The 27,104-nt window shown below is 47.7% G+C and overlaps 1 protein-coding gene across 5 annotated transcripts in view; it reads right to left on the reverse strand.

Moving 5' to 3' along the window:
* Positions 1-27,104, reverse strand: part of LOC134099059 (unconventional myosin-Ic-like) — a 44,603-nt gene that overhangs the window by 16,087 nt on the left and 1,412 nt on the right. For 2 of the 5 annotated variants that reach the window (XM_062551753.1, XM_062551752.1), the window contains exons 1-4: positions 9,543-9,823; positions 2,437-2,592; positions 1,929-2,044; positions 697-895 (exon numbers count right to left, since the gene is read on the reverse strand). In XM_062551753.1, coding sequence (XP_062407737.1) covers positions 697-895; positions 1,929-2,044; positions 2,437-2,592; positions 9,543-9,560 — 489 coding nt within the window. In that variant the 5' untranslated portion in view covers positions 9,561-9,823. Of the gene's footprint in view, positions 1-696; positions 896-1,928; positions 2,045-2,436; positions 2,593-9,542; positions 9,824-25,030; positions 25,524-27,104 lie in introns of those variants that run through there. The other 3 variants (XM_062551751.1, XM_062551750.1, XM_062551754.1) reach the window with 2 other exon arrangements.

A 27,104-nucleotide genomic window follows, 5' to 3' on the forward strand; every position in this document is an offset into this window, starting at 1 on the left:
ACCTCCTCCCTCCGCCACCCCGCCGTGACATTCTCAGACATCCTGCTCCGCGCGCGGCACTGTAATTTGCGTGCGTCTGCACCGTACCGTACACAACAACGCGCCCCGCCTCTACACAGCTAAGGCCTGCTCCTGGTCATCACCAGGGAAGTGTGAGACCAGCTTGTTGACGAGCTACAGTATGAGCTATGGGTGCTGCTGACTAAGCCTGGCCTGGAGGGTAAGGGGTGTGTGTGTGTGTGTGTGCATGCATATGTGTCCTTGAAAGGTACTAAGGGCAACACAAAAGCAAAACGTTCTTAATTGTCTTATTTTAAAATGACTGAAGACATATACTAGGTACTCTATCCACAAAACACTGTACTCTTCTTTGTTCCTCAGTCCCATTACTGATGATGATCACATTTTAGTGTGTACTGTCTATCCTTATGACAATATCTAAGAGAAGTTTTCTTCAAGATTTCTTAGCCGACATTAACAAATTTAACTGTGGCCCCAGCTGTAGCGCAACTGGCTGGGGCATCTGCACCGCACGTCAGCGACCCGGGTTCGATTCCCGCCCCCTTTGTCCTTTTCTCCCATTCACTTCCTGTCACTCTCCACTGTCACTGTCAATAAAGGCATAAAACGCCCAAAAAATTTACTTAAAAAAAAAAAAAAAAAGATCTAACTGTGTAGTGGTCAAGGCGTGCTTACCTCCAGGACGGGGTTGGACTGCAGGAGGCGGTCCTTGACCGACTGCACGTGGTCGCTGGCGGGGCAGGTGACGGCGTAGTACTGCAGCACCTTCTTGGAGGCCTCCGTCTTCCCGGCGCCACTCTCGCCGGAGATGAGGATGCACTGGTCCCGCCGCTCGGTCCGCATGGAGCGGTACGCGTTATCTGACACAGCATAGCTGATAGGAGACAGAGCGTGACAAGAGTGAGGAACACATATAGCTCATAACTAGGCCGATGTTACACGTCATACTACTGTATGAACATATAGTATCTGCAGCAAACGTGGGCTCTGTAGGACCACATCAAAGCAAATTGTTTACTCAGCATCACACAGCATTCACAGAATGAATGAATGAATGAACGAATGCATTTCATTCACTAATATGTTCATTCATTCATTCATTCATTCATTCATTCCTGCTGTGGGGATGACATAATGCAGTCATGGGCGAGCCCTGTTGGAGCAGCCTACTCTGCCGTGCCGAGTGCCAGCTCAGCTCATGCTGCCGTGGGCATGTCTGGCCTGATGTGTGTACAGCATGTGGCCCGGGCTGGACAGAGGAAGGAGAGCCCCGGCCGGCATGAGAGCCTGCTGCTGTCCCATCAGTGGGAGTGCGTGTCCGGGAGCGGGTGTGGAAGTGGGCACACCAGCACCAGTGCTTTTGTTATTTCAGGCCCTTACGCTGCGTCACTGAAAGCTCAGATAACCCCTCGGCTGGCGATAGCCCGAGCAGGGCTCTTTGTGCGTAAGCTATGAAGGGCATCTCCCTAAAAGAGAACCCACCCGGGCACCCCTCCGTGCCCTGCCTCTGGCCCCGAAACTGCCAAGGATGACAGAATAAAAAATAAAAAAATCTCAACCCTCAACCAATAGGAGCAGACAGAAAACATTTGGCTAGCAAATAGAACAGAACAGGATGGGAGTGTATGTGGTAGGGGGCTGAGTAGGAATGTTGAGCTCACGGCAAAGTCTGCCTCATGCATTCCACTACCACACTGGTCAGCAAGTTCAAATATTCCGAAAGGAATTCCCAGATCTCCTAGCAACATCTACAACAGGCTGTGCAAACACGGTGCCCATGCATCACTCCCACCACTCGTCCACTTGATAGCGCTTACATAAGCAGATTAACCCCCCCCCCCCACACACACACACACACACACACACTATCTCAGGGATGGCACAGGCGGCCTGCGGGCATCACTCACATGTGGGGGGAGACCTCGTAGAAGTTGACTCCCCGATATCGCTCCATGTGCTGCTTGGTGTAGATTTCCAGCTCCTTGTACGGGTTCACCGACACCAACACTGAGCTAATGTATGTCTGCAGGGGGTGAGGGAGGGGGGGGGGACACAAACACACACACAGGCACGCACACACACACACACATGCACGCACACACACACACATGCACGCACACACACACACACACACACACACACACATGCACACACACACAGGGAGAGAGAGAGAGAGAACATCTGTTTTTAATGTTTTTCTTTTTTTTTTGTTGCCGGCTGAAGGATTGAAGAGGAGCACAACTGGATGCAACCTTGGAAAAACACTTTAATGATGATCCCCGCCCACTCACCCACCCACAACTTCAGTGCACCTCACAGCTTCAACCCCTTCCCTCCCCTCCCACCCCTCAAGCAACACAGACTCAGCAAGGAACACAAAACCCGGGACATGTTAGCTCTGTTTTTGCTACTTACATAGATGAGGTTCTCCTTGAACCTCTTGCGCAGGTTCTCTATGAAGGCCACCTCGCTGGTGTGGTTCTCCAGCAGGACAAAGTCCTGCACGCCCACCCGGTCTCTGGCCGTCAGGGCGCTCTCCATCATTACCCGCACCCCGTCTACGCCAACCGCCTGTGCAGGGAGGGAGGGAGAGATAGAGAGAGAGAGAGAGAGAGAGAGAGAGAGAGAGAGAGAGAGAGAGAGAGAGAGAGAGAGGAAGAGTGGAAGGAGGAGAGAGAGAGGGAGAGGAAGAGGGAGAGACACAGAGAGAGAGAGAGAGAGAGATGGAGAGTGGAAGGCGGAGAGAGAGAGAGAGGGAGAGGGAGAGGGGGAGGAAGAGGGAGAGGGAGAAGGAGAGGAAGAGGAAGAGAGAGAGGGAGAGAGAGGGCAACGTGTCAGCAGGGGAAAAACTAACAGAGACTCTTCGACAACAGGCACGCCCCGACAGAGCAGGTGACTGATGTTTGTGAAGCTGCTAGCTGCTGCTAAACGCTTCAACATGTCTTCAAAGTGGCTCCGACAGCGCACAACACGTCCTCCGATTGCTGTCTGGCTGGGAGCGCTTACGAGGCGCACAGCAGTCTCGCCAGGGACTCTGTCTGGCAGGTTAAACACGCTCGCTCTCAGAAAAAAAAAACACGTTTACAGAACAACATACGGCTCATGAATAATAAACACACAAGTTTCACGACAAGTTCCAGCACTGCCCTTCATGTTCAGTAAATTTGCCCACAAAACCCTCTAAATACAAACCACACTGAGAAAATTGACATGAAGAAAGTCACACCTTTCATATCGGGCTACAGTCAAGCCACAGCCACAGCCCGGCGAATGCAACTCCACCCAAAGTTGTGCTGCACAAGAGAGATGCGGCTGATCTCGAGTCAGCGGAGACACTTACTGACTGGATGTCATCCATGGCCTTGATCAGACGCTCCTTCTCTACAATGGCGCTCTGTGTTTTGCGCATCAGGTCTCCCAGTTTGCTCAGATCCATGGCCTCGGTTATCAGGGGGCTTTACTCGTCACGTTTCTGTTTTTTCCCCCCAACGGCAAAAAAAACTTTCCCTCTCGAGCCAAAAGAGAGTGGAGAGGTTGTCGTCAACGAAGCGATGGGTGGAAAACGCTTGTGCCTGCACGCAGACTCTGGCGCTGTCTCATCACACACACACACACACTCACACACTTTTGCGCTCGCAAACACGGACACAGACACACTTCACGTTAATGAAGACCTCTTTGTACTACTGACCACAGAGGATTTACTGTAATGCTGCTCCTCGAAACAACAACGCACAGGGATGAACACACCCGCAGATGCAGAGCCACTCACTCACACACACACTCACACACACACACACACACACACACACACACACACACACACACACACAGACAGACAAATAGGCCAATATGCAACAGCACAGTGTGAACATAACAGCTGCCCATACTGTTGTTTTGTTATTGACACAGCGGCCCTAGGGCCCTGGGGAGCGCCAGCACACCTGAGAAAGAGCATTAATTAAGGAGAGCTGAGGCAACTTCAGCACCGGTGACTAGAGCACCTCCTCACTGGAGGAGGAGGAGGAGGAGGCAGATGACATGGCAGAGCACCTCCCTCACCAGAGGGGGAGGAGGAAGAGGAGGAGGAGGAGGCAGAGCCGAAGGCAAGAGGGAGGGAAAACACAGGGAGTGAATGGAACAGAGGCAGAGGGCAGCGGAAAAGTCCGGTGCCAGGAAGTGACTGCGCTCTCAATCTATCACCTTCTTCATCAGCATCATCATCATCCTCATCATCCTCATCTTTGTTGCCGTCGGCGCCACTGTTATTACTTCTCTCACTCCTCTCTGAATGTTCCAGAGACAACTCCCCTCGACTCATGGCGAAGGCCTTTTTAATATCTCCATCATTGTCACATTCCCTCCATCTCATTACCATCCTCCCGCTCTCTTCTCCTCCCTCCCTCCCTCCCTCTCTCTACCACTCACTCTCTCTTTCTCTTTCTGGTGAATGAGAAGGGGGAATTGTTACTCAATTTCTGAACTATGTGACCTATACAAGGTTGACTGATATAGCTCATTTTGTTTGTTGGTTTTCTTTCATTTGTTTTTATTATTTTATTGTGTATAGTTTATTTTTTCCTTGTTTGTTTTTTGTATGTGTGTGGGGGTTGATGTTTTATAATATGGGCTGGTTTTATTGCTAATTGGCTCCTTAATAGTCATAGTCTCTCTCCCTCGATCTCTCTCTCTCTCTCTCTCTCTCTCTCTCTCAGGGTGAGAGTTGCAGGCAGACAGAGGTCATGTACTAATAGAGGAACAGTAAGGAAATATTGCTCTTTGTGGTCACAGCTAAACAAATGATTTCTCATGAGGCCAGTCTGTCCACTACGGTGTCTATGGTCTTTTGAATGGGCCTCTGTGTTAAGCATGGAAAATGACAAAGATCGGAAACACTGCATTCTGGGATTTCTGGCTATGCAGAACTATTCACTAAATGGCGGTCTACAGCCAGATGCGCTGGCACTAGTCATTCGAGACGACAGATTTATCCTGCCCTCGGTCAAAAACTGCCGATACATTTGTGATTATATTTGCTTCAAATGATTAGGTCACAAGCCTTTGCACTAAAACGATAATGAACAAAATGATGAGTGCAGGAGAATAAATCTATATAAATGGAGCTTTGTTTGATGATGTGATTACTGAGGCTTAACTGTCCAGCTGGACCACTGGAGGGAGCTTTTTGCTGTTGGTGCTGAAACCAACCCACGTCACAGCGCATTCAAAGCTGAGGTCCTTACTCATCTCTACCATTAGTCAAATCCTGGAGGGGAGAGCCAGGTGCAAGGGGCCTCTTTCTCCACCCAGTGCAGTGACTCACCTACTCATGGTCACTCTGACCCTCACCTGCCTGCTAAGGGGTGTGTGTGTGTGTGTGTGTGTGTGTGTGTGTGTGTGTGTGTGTGTGCGTGTGTGTGGTTGAGTGGGTGTGTGTGTGTGTGTATGTGGTGTGGTGTGGGTGTGGGTGTGTGTGTGTGTGGTGTGGAGATGTTCCTTCTCTCTCTCACAAATATACATACACACAAACACACACACACACTCCATCACTGGTATTTCAGCGCTGAGAACACACACGTCTCCTCTCATCTCACGCCTCTGTGAGTGGACGCTCTCCCAGGCCTCGTAACGTCCATCTCGTTAGGGAAGGCGTCGTCACCCAGGCATCCTCCGCCGCCGGTCACATAAAACCGGCGAAGACGTGTGGAAAAGGACCGCAGTGGCAAACTCCAAAAAAACAGCGGCCCGCTGCCAGGAGCTGTTGGAATGGAACCGTATAGTGGTCTAACAAGAGGAAGCCCCCTTTCTCCCACGCCTCCTTTTACAAACAGAATTCTCGGAGCTCCTGCTCCATGACTTCATTGTTCCTCTATAGTCGGGTCTTCCTGCTCCCGCCCCGTCCACCCCTGGCGTTCCCTGACCGGCGTCCGCGAGGCCCCCGGGCCGGCACCCCCGTGCTAATACCTCGGGCCGCGCTGCCTGCCTGCCCTAACTGCCTGCCATGCCGTCAGACTTTCCAGATCCTGTGGAGCAAACAAAGGAGTCGGGGGGGAAAAGGGAGACGGGCGAACAGGCCGGTCCTGCGTGTCAGAGCTCACTCACTCTTACACACACACACACACACACACACACACACACATTCTCACACACACTCTCTCTCTCACACACACACACTCTCACACACACTCTCCGACTCTCACAGCCTGCCTCATCATAGTCTCCCTGTTCAGGCTCTTGGAATCCTTCTCCAGCTCTCTGTCCATCTTCATCTCCATCTCCATCTCCTCTCCACTCCTTTCCTTCCTTCAGTCTGTCTCTTTGGCTCTTCATTCATTTCCCTCTTTACCCTCTTCCTTTCCTTCCTTCTGTCTTTCCTTCCTCCCTTCCTTTTTTCATCTTTCTTTCTCTCGAGTCCTTTCTTTCTGACTGTCTGACATGGCATCTTTGTCCATCTCCTTCTCTCCTTCTCACGTTGACATTTCCTCCTTCTCTCTGGCCTTCTTGTCCTTCTCCGTCCTTCCGCGTCCTCCTCGGGAGAATGTCAGAGTCAGCCGGGTCAGACACTGAGGGAGTGAGCGCTTAACGGCACACAATGCTCGCTCTTTAGGCTTCGACCTTCCTACAGCCGCAGGCACAAGGCAAGGGCAAAAGAATCTCTAAAAAAAAATGAGGTGGTTTGCTTGGGCAGATCGGTTAAATATGGAACGGCTCGGATGCAGTGTGCCTGCGTCAGCATGCATCGTGTTTCGGCTCTGTCAATAGTCCGCTCTACGGAGACGTTATTCTGAGCAGAGGCCACATTTCAAATTTATGTTTTGGAAGTGCACAAACACTAGGCTGCCAGTGCCAGCGCAGTCTCAGGAACTCGGTTCAAGCGTGGCTTTCCATTACATCCAGCAACTACTGCCATGGTTTAAGAACACTCAGTACACTCAAACACACACACACACACACTCAAAAAGTCTCTGAAACAGCATTGTGTTAGGGTTAGAAAACACTGCTGAAGGAAATGGTAATACTGCATTTTTGTACACTGATTCAACCATCCAGCTGCCTAGACCCACCCCTAACTCTCCACTCACAGTCAGGTCTTTCTGTGTGTGTGGGGGGGGGGGGGGGTATTGCCCATACAGAGCAAAATCCCCTCAAAATTAACAAAAGATAAAATACTAGAAAAGAGAGTGGTCATGCTGAATGACAAAGAATGAAAGTACTAAAGAAAAGGGAATGATGTTAAGCATGAATGACTGCAGATCGAAATGAGATGGAGGCAGTTTCTGGGATGGAGGGGGGTTCCCTGCTGATAGCTGAACTGTGGCAGAGGCCAAGAGGTGGCAAGAGGTCACCGCATCACTGTTCTCTGCACAGCTGGCTGGAGAACACAGAGAACTCCGAGTTCTGCCCCAAAATTCTGAACTTGCAAGAATACAATGAGCAACTTTTATAGTTGCTGGTAGGGGTAGGGAAGTTGCTGGGTTGCATTATGAGGAACGTTGGGCAAATGTGACTCATCTAAACTTCCCAGGGATATGTCCAGCTTTTGACTGAAATCCCCAGAACGTAATGTGCAGTGTTTTGCTTTTTGCTTTGAACGGTAGAGCATTTTTTCCGCTTTATTTAGCCGAAGGGTTTGAACAGTTGCTGCGACATCGCATGCAGAATAAGAGCTGTGACGGGAAGGAGGTCGTTTCCACAGCGAGGTCCTGATTACAGTAGCTTTGACTGCAGTTTAAAAGGACGCTGATGGATTGGCGTCCCCAGCTGCTCCGCGGCAATCCCCAGGGAAAGCAGACAGACAGGTGCGACGGGCTCCGTCTCAGCAGGTGAAAGTGTTCGAGGTAAACAAACATACGTACAGAGGAAACGAAAAAAAAGGCACACTACATGTACACGTACACACACACACATGCCACCGACGACGAGGGTTTGTGTTGCCAGCTGAACAGTTTGGGGAACAATAGAAGGTATTCAGAGCGAACTCATGACAGTGTAGAGGGCATTTAGATGACAAGTCAGCAGGGACACACATTCCTGAGTTCCACCTCTGCCATAACCGGAGAAGCTGAGGCCAGCAGTGTACAGTGTGGGCCGATATCTGGAGTCTTTGGAGTCTTTTTTGCGCTGTTACTTAAAGTGACCATTTCAAGGTATGTAGATGATGATGTTCTGTTCAGGGGAGATGAGCATTTCTTCTAAGTCTCTGACAGGCTCTCTATGGGAATGGCCCACAGCGAAACTAAAATTGAAAAAGAGCTACAGAGTGAGAGTGAAAGAAGAAGACGTCAGGAAGAAAGAAAGAGCGAGTGAATGAGAGAAGTAGAGAGGAGGGGAGGAACCGTGCAAAAAATGACAATGCAGGGTGAAAATGAGAGTGACATGGGTGAACAGGAAGCTCTTACCACAAGTCATTTTTCATCAGCCTTTTATGTACTAAAGGCCTGTTTTCCGGTTCCTCGAGATGTTTACATAGTTACAGACGTACATAGTTACTGTACATGGTATCAGATAGGAGAGCTGTGAGATATCTCCTTGGCTTGGAAACGGCACACAAGCATTGGATGTAACTGATAAAAACAGACGGCTGTATATTACTCATGGTCTCACACCTTAGGCACAGGTGAACAGGTGCTGTTGCACTGTAGACCAGATCAATGGAACACTACCTGGGATAAGTCTCTTGTAAAACATAATGGTCTATCACTGATCCAGAGACAGGTTGAACAGGTGATGTTGATCTGTAGACAAGATCACTTAAGAGACCTGCAGAGTCCCTTTCGCAATCAGAAGACCCCTCAACACCGAGCCCTCTGATTGGCAGTCATCAGGCCACGGAGTGATGGCAGGGAATGCCTGAGGGATGACAGCGACGGGAAGCAATGTGTGGGGCGGATCAGGCCTGCGAGGGCCAGCCGGCAGCAGTTTCATTACCGGCTGCTCCACTCTCGCCCCTGTCTCCGAGCCAAAGAATTCGGCAGGAGGGGTAGCGACGGTGAGATAGTGATTGCTTCTACTCGTGGTGCTGGAACACCCACACACAAGCGCGCACTAACATGCACAACAACAACAACACACACACACACACACACACATTAGGTCATGGGAATTTGGAATCAGAGCAGAGATAATGTTCACCAATCAGCTGTTTGCTACCATGCTAACAAATGTATACTTAGCACTCTCAACTCTAAGCACTTTTTATGACATGACCAGGTAAACACTAGTGAAATGCTACAGTCAATGCAAAACAGAATGCAAAACAAATGTATGCTGTCCCTATTATTATCCACTTATGAATCTTTTACACCAGGTGAGTGTGTTCTCTAGCTTAAAACGCATGAAGACAGATCTGCAAAAAGCTTTGCGGTAGTCTCAACATAAACCCCCAAGTCGAGTTCTTAACATATGTGCCCTGCACCTCCAAACGTACACTCTCCTTCAACCCCACATAAACACAGACAGCTCTAAGAAAACAAGGGGCTTCTAGGTTAGAGTGAGCAGTGCAGGCATGCTTCTGTTCTTACCATCGCTCGGTACTTCATCTCGCCTCGCCGTTCGCTCCGTAGGCACAAACTTTTTCCTGTTTTTTATTTCCAAAACAGCTGTCCACGTCGGGGGGAATCGTGCAATCGTTTGTTGTTATTATAACTCTGCCTGCTCTGCGTGTGGGAGACGTCCAGCTGCCATCTCTTCTCCAGTTGCTCCCCTTGCTCGCCTCTCTCTCTCTCGGTCTCTCGGTGTAAATCTCTCAGTCTCTTCTCTGTTCTTTACTACTTTCCCTTTCCCTCTCTTCCACTCTCCTTCAGTCTCTCTCTCTCTCTCTCTGTCTCTCTCTCTCTGGCTCTATGTTGAGGAACAAGTTCCTCTGAAAAGTGCCACCCTCCCTGTCCACCTCCCACCCTTCCCCCTCACTCTCTCTAACCCCCCCGCCCACCCACCCACCTACCCCAGCCAGCCCAGCCTGGACTGAGAGTTTGGCTCTGGAGTTTTAAGGGGTTTACAGTGAAAGGTAAAACTCCTATCGGGCTGGGAGTCCATGTGCGTTCCCCTCTCTGTGCCTGCTCTTAAAACCAGGCTAAAGGGCAAAAAAAGCCACCCCAAACATCTCACACACACACACACACTCACACACTCACACACTCACACACTCACACACTCTCTCACACACACACACACACACACACACACACACACACACACACACACACACACACACACACACACACACACACACACACACACACACACACACACACACACACACACACACACACACAGCCCTCACATCTGGACACAACTACCACGTCAAGAGAAAGAGAGACAGAGAGAGAAAAAAAATGTGCACATTTTTTCTTTCCTTCAGGGGACTGGAAGGCAGGATAGCTGGGACTGGGGCAGGGGCGATTAACACACGTGTCAGTATCTCTGAGAGAATATCAAATATGTCCAAATAAAAATCACCGCCGAGCCATGTGTGTTTTCTCCTCCTTTCCTTCCTCTTCACATCCATCCATCCCTCCCTCCTCTCTCTCTCTCTCTCTCTCTCTCTCTCTACCATCATCCTCTCAGCCTTCTTCCCCTGCTTCTGCAAACTCAGGCGAATTGAACAGTCTCCATGGGATTCCCCCTCCATAAATTGTAGTGACTGGGGCGTGAATGTGTCGGGGCTGGTTCATGCTGTCGCATCTGTTACACTGCCATCACTCAGGGCACAACTGATCAGTAGATTTAGAGAGAGATATATGATTGCAACATTAACCAATAACTCAGTCAGGGGCATGGGGGGAGCTCTCTCTCTCTCTCACACTCTCTCTCATCTATATCTCTCCATCTCTCATCTCTCTCTCTCTCCCTCTCTCCCCATCTCTCATCTCTCTCTCTCCCTCCCCATCTCTCATCTCTCTGTCTCTGTCTCTCTCTCTCTCTCTCTCTCTCTCTCTCTCTCAGTAGTGAAGAGCGTGCTCCTGCCATCCATAGACAAGACAAGCAGTGCAGGACAGAGGAGGACCAGGCTCATGAAGTGTCTCTCTGTAAATAATTAGTCGGGGTGTCCCTTAGGTAATGTCTGGCTCTGGCCTGCACACAGAAGGCTCTCTGAGAGTTAGGGCGTGCGTGTGTGCGTACGCGTACGTGTGTGTGTGTGTGTGTGTGATGACATCAGTCCTGCAGCTCAGTTTGGGCACAGCCCGCTCTCCTGAGTGACCGGCCACAGGGAGGGGCTGCCCACTGAGGAAACGACGGGGTTAATGTGTGAGGTCATATGTGTGTGTATGAGAGTGTGTGTATGTGCGCAGGACACACCCCTCGCAGTTCCTCTCCACCCTGCTTGGCTCAGCACAGCACACACCACCTGTCCTGTCCAAGTGCAGGTAAAGCTCCATGCCAAGGTCAACTCCGCTAACCCCGCGCGGCGGCGAAGTGGCGCCATCTACTGGCCGCAGCTGACCCCTCGAGGTGGGCGCGGTGAAGCGAAGGGGTGAAGCGGGCCTTCGGCCCGACACGGAGGCTTTTGTGAAGTTCGATACTCTCTGTGAGGATTTAGGAACAACAGATTTGAATGCTGCTGAATGTTAATGTGTCAGATAAATGCTAATGGCATCTCTGGCTCTCTCTCTCTCTCTCTCTTGCCTCTTTTCCTGTCTTTCCTCCTCCCTTTTCTCTCTCTCCTTCTCTCAATCCTTTTTTCTTTTTCTCGCTCTCTCTTTGCCCAACATAATCAGAGCCCCCGCCTGCAAGAATCTGAGTAATGTTTTCCAGACGGTGTGATTTTCTCTTTCTTCTCCTCTCTCCGTCCCTCACTCTCTCCCTCTCTCTCTCTTTCTCTGGGAAAACTGGCATCACTGGGCCAACTCACACACAGGAGGGAGGGGGAGAATAAGACTGATATACAAATAAGAAACAAGACAGCCAGACAAATGGACAGAGAGAAGAGCAAAGCTCTTGTTCTTTTCCTCTACCCCTGTTTAGCTTGGGCTTGTGAGAGTGTGTGTAAGAGAGAGTGTGTGTGTGAGTGTGTGAGAGAGAGAGTGTATGTGTGTGTGTACAAGGAGTCTCTCGGACTGAGAGCCATGCTTTATGGCCGGGCAGCAATATACCGCCTTTGTTGGGAACAAACAAAAACTCTGCGGCTGGCTGTCATGACAACCGTGTAAACAAACCCGCCAGCGCTAAATGCTAAGGTTGCATATTTGCTTTGGCCACGGCCTGCGCCCTGATCAGATCGCCTTTTTATAGTCGTCAGTCTCGGCCTTGTCCTTTGCTCATGTCAGGCAATCAGACCTCATCACTGCTAAGCCTTGATCAGACAACTACGCGACAATTAGGCCACTGGGCCTGAGGACAAAATGACATGTCTCTCTCTCTCTCTCACTCTCTCTCAACATCTCTCTCTCTCTCTCTATCCCTTGTCAGCTAAGGACAACTTAAAAGAGGCTTAATAGCAGTGGAGTGTGCCAAACACTTGCAAGGTGCTCTACTGACAGGGCCAACAACACATCCAAGTGCAGGGAGAAGCCAGATGAACCGCGAGACATGGGCAAACACATTTAAACACCCATTAGTCAACCCCCAGCTACTACACATAAAGGAGGTGTTTCCTGACTACTGTAAGGAAAAGCACCAGTATTTTCTTTGTGGTTTTGAGCATATAATGGGAAAACTCCATGAGAAAGTAGAAAACGGGGCTTTTTTTTATTTGTATTTGCTCATCTCTTTGCGTGGTCCAATCCCCTCAACCCATCCCTGCTTTCTCAACATCTTTGTGTATGTTTTTACTCACTTCCTGTCTCACACTGCAACATCACTCCTTCCTCTCTGGGGTCCTCTCCCCCCTCTCTCTCTCTCTCACACACACACACACACACACACCACACACAGAGACACACACACACACACACACACACACACAGACTCCGATTCCCAGCCCCTTCTCCCTCATCCAAAGCTTCCTGTGTGCATGACACAAATTTAATAGGACACGCACAGCATGTTATGGGACTCTGTCTGCTCTGGTTAATGTCACCCAATAGGCTGATAGGATTATAGGTGCACAGCCTGCATGGCTGGTGCTGTCATATCGGCTTGTTCCATAGCTATCATAGCTTTCACTCATTTAATCTCTCCTCACTCAGAGCCCAGGATTGATGCGGCGTGAATGAGCTTTGGATAGATTTGGACTTTGTTCACCTCTGCTACAATCCCTATACAGCTCATGCCATTCAAAGCCGATGGGGCTGCAGCAGAGTATCCACCACTAACCATACATAACATACAGACCCATGATTAGCAATGTAGACTTTTATGCACAGCCATTTTGGTAGCTCAGACTGCTAAGGCAGACACACCAAGATCAGCTTAGAAATGTGTGGAAAATGAGACTATTACAATAGCACTATTACAATAGCATCTTTCAGACTGCTGTCTTCCTGTACCAATACCTCTCCCTGTTGCATTCCTCTGCCCCTCACTGTTTTAAGCCCTGCTTTCCCTCAGCAGCTAAATATACCCACATGCTGACTCTCTCTCTCTCGCACTCGCTCTCTCCACGAGGGCTATTTGTGGCCGTTTGTGTGTCTGCAACTGTCATTGTGAGAGAGTTAGGCAGGCAGCTCAGAGACATTAACAGCTCAGGCCTGGTCAGTTGTAGTCCCCCCCTGCACCCAGGAGGTACTGGAGGAAGCTCTGGCAAGGCCAGTGTCATCAAGGAACCACCCAGTGTCAGTAGCACAGTAGGCATTGGGTGGGGGATTACCGCTGATCTTCTATTCCACTTAAACGGTTACGTTCAACCAGATTCTAATCTAAAATATAAACTGATTAAGTCATTCGGAATGTAGTAAAAAAGGTTGGCAGTATGACAGACGCCAAACACTGGTCTGTGCAAACAGCCACAGGGATTTCCTGGTAAAACCAAAGTACTCCCGAGTCCCGACAGACTGTGGGGACGCCACCACCAGCGTCCAACCACACTCGTGTAAAGTCCAGCCCGGTCATTAGGAAACACACAGAGAACTCTCCACCTTTAAATGCCCAGCGTGTGATTCTAAGGGAGAAGTTCAGCACCTTGGCAGCGTAACTTGATCTTGAAGAAAAACAGAGGAAATTCATAGCTTTGTGGGAACAGGAGGAGGAGCGTTGCTAGGAATCATCGGAGCACAGGGTCCAGGATGTCTGGTAGAGTCATAGCCCTGCAGACTGATTGAGTGCAGGTCAATATCACCATCCCAGCAGCTAGACTCAAGAGCCAGGGCCCTTCACTTCGCCTGTCTGTCGGCACAAGCAAGTCTGTAGCTATTGAGTAATTCAAACAACTTGATCCGAGTTCAGATTAGACCATTCACAGCTGTCTGTGAAAGATGAGGTGATAGAGGAGTGTGTGCTCGCAAAGTAGAAGAGAAGGTCCCGGATGTCTGGCACATCAGATGAACAGAGAGAGATTTGTGGAGGAAATTAGGAGAGAGAGAGACAGGGTGGACGAGTTCAAGAGCCTACGGTCAAAAAATGGAGAGCGAAAGAATGGGCAGAAAAAGGGGAAGGAGGGGGGAGAAAAGAAAAAGGGCAGAAAAAAAAACAGAGGGAAGGCAGGAGAGAGCGCTAGTCAAGCAGTGATGTCACGGCACAAGAATGTCAGCCATGTGGGCGGAAGAGAGCCGGTTGAGAAAGAGAGTGAGGGCGAGCTAGCGCCGCAAGAAGGAGAAGGAAAAGAAGAAAGAAACAGACGGCGTCTGAAATTAGACGACTCGAGATAGGGGAAGCCCCGGGGCCACAGGCTAGCGCGGCGCAGAAAGAGGATATGACATACGTCAGGTCATGATGTAACGCTCGCCGAAAGGCCAACGGTGACCCTGCGAGTCACCCCGAGGCTCGAGATCAGCCCTGCGGTAGAGACCGAGACCGAGGGCCACTCGGCCTCTCCCTCCGCCTCTGACTGAATCACTGATGTGGCTGCACCTAAATTCCCACCGACCCTCCGGGTTTGGTGAATCACCCATGGCGTGGCATGCCACCAGAGTGTGAGCGTCTGCTTCTCGGTGTTAAACTGGGAGCGAGGTCCTTTTTCAGAAGTGAGAACTTTCCAGACACAGTGGAGCATGACTCACTGCATACACAGACCCTTTCTGGCTTATTGGAGGAGAGAGAGAGAGAGAGAGAGAGAGAGAGAGAGAGAGAGATGACAACCCACACCCACTTTTAATCGAATGCTGTTTGTCAAATGCCTGCGACTGGAATCCCAGGCTAATCAATTGTTGCAACAGGAGGGAGGAGGAATGTGTAAGAAAACACACACACATAGTGACACACACAGATAGATAGACACACACACACACACACACACACACACACACACACACAACTTACAGCTTTTCACTCTCTCAGACGCCACATCTTTTTTTTTCTGCCTAGCCAGCACTCTGGTTTCCCAGGCATTTCCTTAAGTGTTCCATAAAGCGATTATTTCTGACGGCCCGTGATTTCACTCAATTACTCCGGCTGGGATATGGGGGGGGGGGGGGAGGGAAAAGTCGGAGTCCTAAGTTGGAGAGGGGGAACCACCAATTACTTGATTGCTTCTTTCGATCCACAAGCGAATGCGCTAATCCATCTTGAAAAGGTGTTAGTGATGAATCACTGAGCTGACGATGTATAGCTTTTGAGGAAGAGAACCAAGAGAGTCGAGGCTGGTTTAAAATTCATCTTGGCTGCACATCAAAGCCAGCCTGGCCATGCATCGGCTACCTAAATATACATTTAGTGATTAGTATGGAGACCCTACGAGAATAAACGATGGATATAGTTATACATAAACAATGTGCTGTAGAGATTTTGTAATCTGTAAATCTGCCACGATAAGTCATAACAACAGAAAACAGTTGCAAGTGTGATGCTACAACTCCATATCTTTTTCTAAGATGTTAGTTAAAGCATAAGCCAAAAAACTAAACAAAGTCCTTTCTCTTCAGGAAGGACGGCGTGGCTCTCATTGCTTACACTGGAGACATCTGATTTACCAACTGGCTCTTGCTGCTCAAGTGGATGCGGATGTCCTCAAATCCTGCCAATTCAAGTGTAGCATTGAGAAAGCCTGTAACACCACAAGCAGATTACCTTCTATGCCTTTTTAATGCATGCTCCTAGTCCTAAACCAAAAGATTGCCTATTCCAGACGACATTCCGCAACGCCAGCCTTTATCTTCCGTTAGTAAACCAAACATGCATTTACACACTGACTGACTGGCTGGCTGGCTGACTGGCTGGGCTGGCTGACTCACTACACTCACAGTTCCATAATCTGAACAACGTACAATGAGATGAAGATGTAGGCTACACACACTGACACTGGTAGGAGAAGGACAGTGGTGCCAGAGTTATCACAGCCGACCTGGACGAGGTGAGGAAGGGAGGGGCGCTGCTAGGGTACAATGCATTCTCTCTCGGGGTAATCTCTAAGCCCTCAGCCATTATGGCCACAGTGATGGGGGGGTGGGGACGAGATGGGACATGCAGCTGAAGAACTCCAAGCATCTCACTCTCAAAAATCCCAGCGGACCGTCAAGTCTCTGCCCTTCCCTTAACCCCCCACCCACCACCCCTCCACACACACACCACACACACCACCCACCCACACACCCACACAAACACACAAACACACACACACACACACACACACTGACACACACACATCCATCCCCAGGCATGCACTGTGCCCCCATGCTGCATGGTTTCTAGTGCTCTGGGCGGGGGACTGGACTGGAGTGAGCCTCGCACTGCTCGCTGCTAGAGCAGCTGTGGGCTGGCAGCCGTCCCTCTGTGCCTCCCTCCCTCGTCTCCTCTTCCTCCTCCTCCTCCCGGGCGTATTAATACCCCGCAGGCCTTATAAGGGCAGGTCAGGCAGCAGCAGCGTGCAGGGCAGGGGGTTCCCACAGCACGACTCGCCGGCATGTCCCACCCCTCTCTCGACTGGGAAGGAAGATGGAGGGATGACACCAGCTCTCAGCTTCCTGTCCTCTTCCCTCCTCTTTTTCATCTCATTCAATTCCAAGGCTCCATCAATCCCCATTCTCCCATTCTCTCTCTCACTCTCTCTCTCTCTTTTCTTTTCTCTCATTCTCCCTCTCTCTCTCTGTCTCTCTCGCTTATCTTTTCTCCCATTCTCCCCTTATTCTGCTTTGTTTCTCTCTATCTACAGTAGCACACATAAGGACACATAGGTATGGTGAGACTGTAGCAGGGTAGTTGATGTCTCCTGCTAAAAGAACGCTATTGTGCTGTCAACGGCTGGATTAGAAACAGGGTCATTCCACGCCAAATCAACCAGAGCCCACGCACTTGCGTCTCAAAAAAATCTGAAAAAAATACCATGTGTGCCTATGTTACCCAGGAGACACTCTGTAAAATGTTTTTGTGGTAAGATCAATACTTTTCAAGTAACAGCCAGTTTTACAGGGGGAGGGGGGTGTCAAATTTGTTCTGCCTCTTTTTTTTGTCAAAGTTCACAAGCTCATTGCTCAAAAACTAGAATCCGTAGGAGGCTCAAATTTTGCAGGCTGGTGCATAAATAGGAATAGTATGCAGTAAAATCATTACGAGTAGTCTGGATGATCCTGCATGGTCATAGCAGTCCCTCAAAGTTGATCAACATTTTATTGGAGTTTTTGGCTGTGTTCTGTTTAGGCCTTCAGAAGACACATTTTTACTCAACATAGACTCTTGGGTTTTTTTTCTTATTGAGATGAGTAGAAACACTCTCCGAAAAAGCAATGAAGAGAAAAGAAAATCCATCAGGGACTGAACAGCAGACCTCACAAGTTTGAAAAATAATTTTGGATCTCATATTCAGAGCACCCTAACACCTTGTGGGAATATACAAAGATTTTTTTTATATTTTTTTCTATAATCTGCATTACCTCTTCTTTTTAAAAACACCAATTTGACTTGTCTTATGCAAATCTTTCTTTTTCATTTCCCACCCTGAACAAGGGCAAAATGCACCATAGAGATCTATTGAGAGATTTGTTTTGTATAGAGTAACCACTAGGTGCCACTAAAATCACTGAATCACTGAAATTGCCGGGTGGGGACAAAACATATTGATCTCAATGGTGCATTTTGTCCATGTATAGGGTGGAAAATGAAAAAGAAAGATTCGCATAAGACTAGTCAAATTGGTGTTTTTAAAAAGAAGAGGTAATGCAGATTAACGAAAAAAATATAAAAAAAATCTTTGTATATTCCCACAAGGTGTTAGGGTGCTCTGAATATGAGATCCAAAATTATTTTTCAAACTTGTGAGGTCTGCTGTTCAGTCCCTGATGGATTTTTATTCTCTTCATTGCTTTTTCGGAGAGTGTTTCTACTGATCTCAATAAGAGAAAAAAAATCAAGAGCCTATGTTGAGTAAAAATATGTCTTCTGTAAGCCTAAACAGAGCCCAGCCAAGAACTCCAATAAAATTTTGATCAACTTTGAGGGACTGCTATGACCATGCAGGATCATCCAGACTACTCGTGGTGATTTTACTGCATACTATTCCTATTTATGCACCAGCCTGCAAAATTTGAGCCTCCTACAGATTCTAGTTCTTGAGCAATGAGCTTGTGAACTTTGACAAAAAAAAGAGGTAGAACAAATTTGACACCCCCCTACCTCCGTAAAACTGGCTGTTACTTGAAAAGTATTGATCTTAGCACAAAAACATTTTACAGAGTGTCTCCTGGGTAACATAGGCACACATGGTATTTTTTTCAGATTTTTTTGAGACGCAAGTGCGTGGGCTCTGGTTGATTTGGCGTGGAATGACCCAACACTAATTCTCTGTTGACACAGCGCAGGCATTGGAAGTGGCTTGCATAAGACATGCTTTATGATTCTGCCAAATGTCCACTATGGGCCTTTTCCTGTTTACAGTGCTCGTCCTTCTTCCACTGATTTGTGTGGTGAAACAACCGCACTGTTCTAGTCAAAACACACAATATTCGATTTCACACACAACTGCCAAATCTCCTGCTCCCCATTTCCAGGACTCTTCTATTAGTCATCCAAGATACACACCCACAGATGAATGGGCATATGCCACTGAACCACACAACCTTTTAAAAACGCTTCAGAAGTGTGCTATTGTTAGTTTAATTATTCTATTTCTAGATAAAAAGATGTGTGTTTTGGCTAAATTGTACTGTATCGCATGCGTCTACTACATCCAGTGGAAATGCCTCTGACCGTGTCCCAAGGACCGACAAAGAGAATTCTCTCCGGCACAGCGGGTCACTGGGCAGCCAACACTGCTCGGGGTCAAAGTCAACTTTCAGTGAGAGTAACTGGTTACAGGTAAAAATAGAGAGCAAACAGTCACTCTATTACTACAACAAAGCCATGCTCTTTACTCAAAAGGGCTCGCCCCTACTGAACGGCGGTCGAAGACTTTCAAATTTCTCAAAGTTTAATTGAGAGACGACAATTACTTTGCTGGGACAAATTTAGATGATGAGTGGTTGCGATCTGGCTGGAAGGAACGCAGCGTGTTGTAATCACTTCATGCTTAACTATGAGTGATGCTAGGAGATTGCCGAGCAGCTTTCAGTGAAATATGGCAGAAGAATCCCAAAGGAATTCCTCCGAGGAGGAGACTTGGGCCGCTGCTGCGCCGCATGACACGGCGCTAGGCGTTTCAAGTGCACGCACTCGCGGCCACATTACAACATCGCAGCAGTTTTGCACAACACGACTGTTGCCCAAACATGGAATCATCATGGGGTCAAGCAGAACACAATGCAGCTGCCTCTGTCCTATTCTCTCCCTCACTCACACACATAAACACACACAACACACACACACACACACACACACACACACACACACACACACACACACACACACACACACACACACACACACACACACACACACACACACACACACACACACACACACACACACACACACACACACACACACACACACACACACACACACACACACACACACACACACACACACACACACACACACACACACAAATGTTTTTCAGCAGACAGATCACGGGGTGATGATTACCCAGTGCTGACTTAACGGTGCTCTACCACAAAACAATAGCACTGTGAGCATGGTGCCACCGCACCCACCCATTCTGCAAATAACCAATTACCTCATGATAATACCCACTGAGTGAGATTTGGAGATGCGTTGGGATAATAACATTCCAAGGTTGAGGGGGGTGCAGAGGGAGAGAGAGAGAGATACTGAGGTGTCTGAACTCATAAATTAGCACGCTATTGCCATTTATAATTCATGGTTGACGGATGGCATTCTCCTAAGCCGGAGATTCCAGCGTGTTGGATCATCCAGGCCTCAAGTGCGGGCAAGGGCCCCAGTGTGTTCTCTGAGATTGATGGTGTTGGTGTGGGAGTTGAGCATAGGGGTGAAGAAGAGTGCTGGCAAGAAGACCTGGCTTATGCATACCTCACTTATCTACACCATGGTATAAGGGTGGCTATAGCTTTGACAGTTGGCACTCCATTACCTGCTCTCTCTCTCTCTTTCTCTTTAAAAAGGCCACGGTATTGACCTCAGAACGCAAGCTATAACCCGAGCAAATGTTCCGGTTATGTTCGGTTTTGGAATACAATGATACCCTACTCTCACTGTGAGTGGAAATTGTTCATATTCTGAGGAAATGAATGACATCCTAGAGAGAAATGAATGCAACAAGTTGACAGGATGTGTGCTTGATTATCGGTTCAACGGCGTACTCAGACTAACACAGAGTGCGTCTTTCACGAGGAATCTGACAGTAGACAGTGGTCACAAGATCCATGTCTGGGGTCTGTATTCAATTTAGCCTCGATAACTTTACCTCACTTCGTTATGTAATAACATAGTCTAAGTCCTAGCAGGTCTGCGCTCCACCTGTGGATCTATACTACAGCCTACAGTACATGCTTCCCTTCCCATCAGCCGGCTGCTCAAAGATACCATTCCAGAGATCCGGCAGTGGAATTTCCCCCCTTTTCAGCGGAGGAATGTCTGGGTTCCATCCCGCTCTCCTGGCTGTCCTGTTTTGCAAGATGAGTTAATGGTCTATTGCACAACTCGGACGCTTATCTCCCCAGATCCACGATGCTTGCATAGCTGGGCCCTGTTTAGCAGAGGCTCTTGGGCGCGCCGACCTCCTCCTGTCAGTCAGAGTGCACGCTGCCACTGCCGTCACCCCCGCCACCATTGTTGCCACCTGCGCACGCACACCCACACCCACACGCACACGCACACGCACACACACAGCTAGGGGTGACACCACTTTCACTCCTCATCAGTAGATCACTCTCGCTCTACCTCCCTACTCGGCTCATTTCATTGAGGTGGAAGCCAGGAGGCCACACCTGGCAGGGATTACAGTGCCGCTTATCGCTAACCACCGGGCCTGTCTGGTTAAAGGTTAACATCCACAAGGTCTGTGATAGGAGGGCAGTCAGAGTCGGTGCCTTCTCCGCTCCCCTAATAAAGATAGATAGGGACCAAAAAACAAGACAGACTGGGGAGAGCCTGTGAACTTTGCCATGCAAGTGTCTTCGGTGCTCAACAGGCATGGTCGCGGGTGTCATGGTATGTGCATAATCAGGAACAGCAGGGGGGAGGAATCGCGACCACACAGCCTCCGCAGTCTCTCAGCACAGCAGGGTTGATTTACACACACGGGGAGAGAGTGGGAGTGAGAGCGAGGTTTAGGGTCACTATCAGCGTATGGTGTGTTCTGCGATAAGAACTAATGGTGCAAAGTGAAAAGGGAAAAGTTCACACGCCTCGCACAGGAACACGCCACGGGTCACGCCATAGGGAAAGAGTTAAGAGTTTTCTCTCAAAACACCTACCTGCTCCATCCCAGTGGTACTACGGACAGGCTGAAATATAAAGACCAAAGTTAATTTTGAAAAGATGACAAAAGCAACATACCGTATAGGAATCTACTGCAGTGACCACCACCCAGCCATGTCTGTCTCATATTCTACTGATTCACTGCAGTCACCAACTGCCCACTGCTTCACTATACCACTGATGTCTGCTAATAACACAAACTGCTGGGTGTCTATGATCAGGCCTATGCAAATAGAACATGAGCTTTTATTGATGGATCGTTATTCACCCTCCAGTGGAATCACTCTCTGAACCCATCAGGGGTTATGAAGCAGGACAATAAATGAGGCTGAAGGGATTGACTTATCTGTATGCTGTTCTGACAGTTTCCAATTTGGCAAACAAGTTGTCTAGATATTTCTATCAGCTGAATATGGCAAAGCTTGTCAAAATGAAATGCAGGAAAACAGAAATCTCTCACAACCTCAAGTTAGCTGAAGTTGAGTGTATCCAATGTGTGTCTGTGCGCATGTGTGTGTGTGTAGCACTAAGAGTAACCAGCGTAACAAATTCACATAACGTAACACACAGTAGTGGTTTCCTCACATAAACGTGAGTCAGAAACATGCACAGGCATGGGTAATAGGAGTATGACACTAATACACTACGTACGCAAGACAAAAAAAAACCTGCTGTGCTGACTGGTCAGTTTTACACAAGCTGTTACACTCTGAATCACCAGGGCTATTTAAATACAGCAGCAGAGGTCCACACACACACACACACACACAGTCCTTTTTTCCCTCTCTCCTCCCCTTGATACAGAGCAGGGCCACGACCAAGGGTGGGGCCCTTTCTTCAGTGGGAAACTCTGTGTGGAAAAGCCACAGCTAAATGGAGTCAAACTGCAGATCCTACGGCAAGCCTGTGACTCACCACAGGACACAAGGACAAACGCTCCTTTCCCAGCCACACACACACACACACACACACACACACACACACGTACACACACACACGAACACACATTCACATCCACTGTGTCACCCTCTGCTACCCATATCTCCCCTATGCTTCAAACCGCTATTCTGTAAACACACGGCCTTGCCTGTAGTTTATACCAAGCATGTGCATACCACCCCATATTTTAACTCGGGAACACACTCTCATGCAATCCTCTTTCAGCTATTCTCATATTCTTAATTTAAGATCAGTCACAATCCTATTTACATAAAACATTGTTTGCGACTGCCGTTACTATTACGAGATTGGCAGTTGGCTGGTTTAAGTGGGTATGAATGACTCCAGAGAGACTGAACACACAGTAAACAGCGGAGAGAGAAACCCACTTTGGCAAAGTGGTGACTAAATCCTGGCAGTTTCCCGTCAGAGAGAGAGAGAGAGAGAGAGAGAAAGAGAGAGAGAGACAGCAGCCAGGTGTGTCCTGTCTGAAGTCTCTCGAGACCACCAAAAAGTTTTGACAGCTGCTTTTGACAGAGCAATAGAGAGGTTAAGGCTTACAGAGCAACCCATGTCCTCAACAGTAAGACAGCAGGAGAGTTGATTTGTACATTATGTAACAGGACAATAAGAGAGATTTTCTTTGAAAAGGCACTCTATCACTATCAGGCACTCTATCACTGGTTCAAAAACTGTAAAATCAAACCAACAGTAATTTGAGTTCCACTGACCTTTGCTGCAGTCTGCGGCAAACTTCACTGTGCAGTGAGAGCTAGGAGGATTCCTAACACTTGAGAAACAGCTGGAAAAAAGCTCAGCCCAGCTCAACCCTTTTTTCAGCAACCAAAACCAGACAGAATCTGACTATAATGTCAGTCTGGCAAACAGCATCTCAGTGCCATTATGTAAAAGCAGTGCTGCACAGAGTCTGCCTGCATTGTTATGGAAAACTCTATTGACAAACTGTTCCATTTAGATCCAACTCAATTAGTAAACAACAGCAACAGCAACATTATTTGTCAGGGCGGACATTGATTGCGGATCAAAATTAGCCGCTGACAGCATGGGGCTACAAACAAGACCAACACATCCTTGAACTGAACTAACGAGAACATAAACAGTGATGTGGAAAGCTGGGCGGGAGATGCGGACACAACCTCAAAACGCCCTTGATATGTCACTACCACTAGCTTGCAGATGACACAGCCTTCCGTGGCAGATTTGTTTTTGCACATTTCTGCCCTTTCTGTTTTCAGACTTTTGGATTCATCTCTAACCATCAGTAAAACATCTACTGTGCTTCATGTTATGTGACATGCCTACAGCACATGTGTGACAGAGGGGGAGGGGTCCACAGTCCACTGAGAGCAGCATGCCAGGCTGCTCCCTCATACACAGCTATAGATTAGATATATGACTTATATATGGGGAGGTTATAGACATTCTACAAACTGAAAGATAATCCAACACCACCCAAAGGGCTTGCATTCTCTGAGTTAAGAAGACCCATCAGGTCACTGAGTGGCCATGAAGCTTGCCATAACTTAAAGCAGTTTGCTGAAAATAGAAGTCCAAGTGGTTTGCAGCATTAGATGGAATGATGCCAAGACAGTCCTTGCCATGGCAAACTTATGGAGAATCGTTCTCATGCACGCATCCTCGACTATGTCCAACAATTGATTGCCTAAGGGATTTATTGAATATTGTATCGGTAGCCTACATCCATTCATTTATGTCTATAGCCTACCCATCGCAATAAGTTGAAAACCCCGAAGAGCTGAAATGCGCTCATGGTAAACTTTAAGTACCAGTAGGTGTGGTTGAATCCAACCAAACGCATAAGCTATAGTAGCCTGATGAAAAGTAGGGTCAAATAGGTCTGAGCACCTTACCCTCTGTTGTCAAACAAAGTTTCAAAGGTGACACGAGACAAATGGACGGAGAGAACGGACTCATTATTCATGACACCAACCAGTCATTCAAACTATGGCGATGCGTTCGCACTATGATATGACTCACACACAATCACTGTATCGTGAACTTGACCCACTAGAAGTAGCCTACGTTCTGCCGAACATGTTATACCATATTTCATTCAATCGTATGCAAAGTTCTGAAACGCTCCAAGGAGGCTACCAAATCCTGAAGCGTGTCACAGCATGTCGTGTTGGGTGAATGAGACATTCGCAAACGTTTTCATGAAACCTACCTTATGAAGTTCTGTTTCAAGCACGTCAAATGTGCTTCTCCTTAATGAAAAATGTTCTTCACCGGTAAATGGTTGATAGCAACATTCATAGGGTGAATTTCCTTAAATTACATGGAACTATAATATTAATCCCGTCGTCCTGTCCTTCAGACGGTCCTCAGAGACTTGTGGATAGTCCCAACACTGCGTCCTTCTCTTACTCCCCTTTCCTCATAGCAGTTTCCCTAGGCTACTCTACGAAAATGACAGCTTAGGTTAATATATCACACTTTAAGTTTGACAGGGCAGTCCTTGCTCAGCAGTTTCCTCGTTATTAAAAAAAATGCTCAAGGTACTGGCACCAAAGAAAAAAATCAATTTTGTAGCTGTAGGCTATAACTTACAACGCTTTACAGTTGGCTACATAGACCTATAATGTACATTCTTTGGGCTACTTTTGGAGCTTGGACCACTGTCGTGGAACAACTGCTCAAATTATCTCTCCTCCCTCCCTTCAAACATTGCCTACGCCAAAATCTAATACCAGGAAGTTCTTCAAACCAATCCACGCCGTGATGATATCAAGACAATTCAAAGCTATTCGTGTAGCAGAAGCGAAATACCGTAGTATTTAAAAAAAAAAAATGTTTTAAGAGGTTTCTGTCATAACCTATTTTTCCCCAGCAGTTGAAATTCGTCTGATGTAAAATAGGTTGCAGATGAACTGCTTTTAATGGCAGCCTGTCACTCAGAAATATTTTGATAGCCCGTTTAACTCCTCGCATGGCCATTAAGGTCTTTCTGTTAAATTATTATCTATAATCTATGGACATTAAGTTCCTAAAATGAATATAAAATTGTTCTTATAGTGTTATCTGTATGTGTGTCTGTTGCAATAGGCCCTAGTAATTAAAATCTTTTATTAGGCCTACTTCTGTTCACTATTTATCTATCTCTTATCATTTTAAGCAGAGTAAAATTATTGTGAAATGAGCCTATAAAGACAGATATCAACACTTTGGATTCAACCTTAGAGGCAACTTTAGTCTGGTATGGTTGCATTATATTACCCCCTGCTGACAAGACCGCTGCTACTGCAACTGTATATTAATCCATGGGAGCTGCTGCCTGAGGAAGGAAGATGTGCATCCAATGTTTCAACAGTTGAATATTTATGGTAATTTATGGAAGTTTGTAAACAAGCTGATAAAGACACGTTATGGCTGAGCCTGAGACTTCTATTTGAGAATCCTATTTAAACACTGTCCACTGGTTGGTTCAAATCAAGAGCAGTGGCTAATCAATACCTTGACTCTCATGAAGGTGACCCCCGAGGCCGAGGCATGCCTTCACATAGAGCAGCGCTGTAACTGAACACCAGTCACAGTATGATCAATACTGTTTCATCACAGATCTGTTTTAGTAAGCCAATGCGCACAGTCACCACAGCTCTGCATTAAGGGTGGTTGCACGGCCAAGCTAAGCAGAGAGGAAAGGTTACATCCTGTTGACAGGGCAGTGTTGGACAGACAGGCTGGACTTCAGGGTGTGTTCCGTCTTAACAGACTGTATGGCAATGGTTATTTATCGATGTTAAACAGCAGTGTATTAATAGATTTACAGAGACGAAGCCACCTCCTTCCTTGAATCTCCACCATACTTTAATACTTTACAGGTTGTGCCACAATTACCAAGTAACTGCGTATCCAGATCTCTCTCTCTCTCTGTCTCTCTGTCTCTCTGTCTCTCTGTCTCTCTGTGTCTCTCTGTCTCTCTCTCTCTCTCTCTCTCTCTCTCTCTCTCTCTCTCTCATATTCACCTACCCTACAGCCCCTGCACTCACCCACCCTACACCCCCCCCCCCCCCCCACACACACACACAGGGTGATGTGACCTTAGAGGAATGTTAATGAAAATATTCCACTCCTGTATTTTAGTGTTTCCTGTGCATTCCAGACACATTCCTTTCCAAGCCATTACTATTTAAATGCAACCAACTAACTGCATGATTCCCTTAATATTATGCCATAACCATAATATAACCATCAATAAAAACAATAGCCTGTGATCAAATGTGCAGTAAGTTCTAGGCACT

The sequence above is a fragment of the Sardina pilchardus genome, chromosome 13 (assembly GCF_963854185.1).
Source record: "Sardina pilchardus chromosome 13, fSarPil1.1, whole genome shotgun sequence".
NCBI lineage: Eukaryota > Metazoa > Chordata > Actinopteri > Clupeiformes > Clupeidae > Sardina > Sardina pilchardus.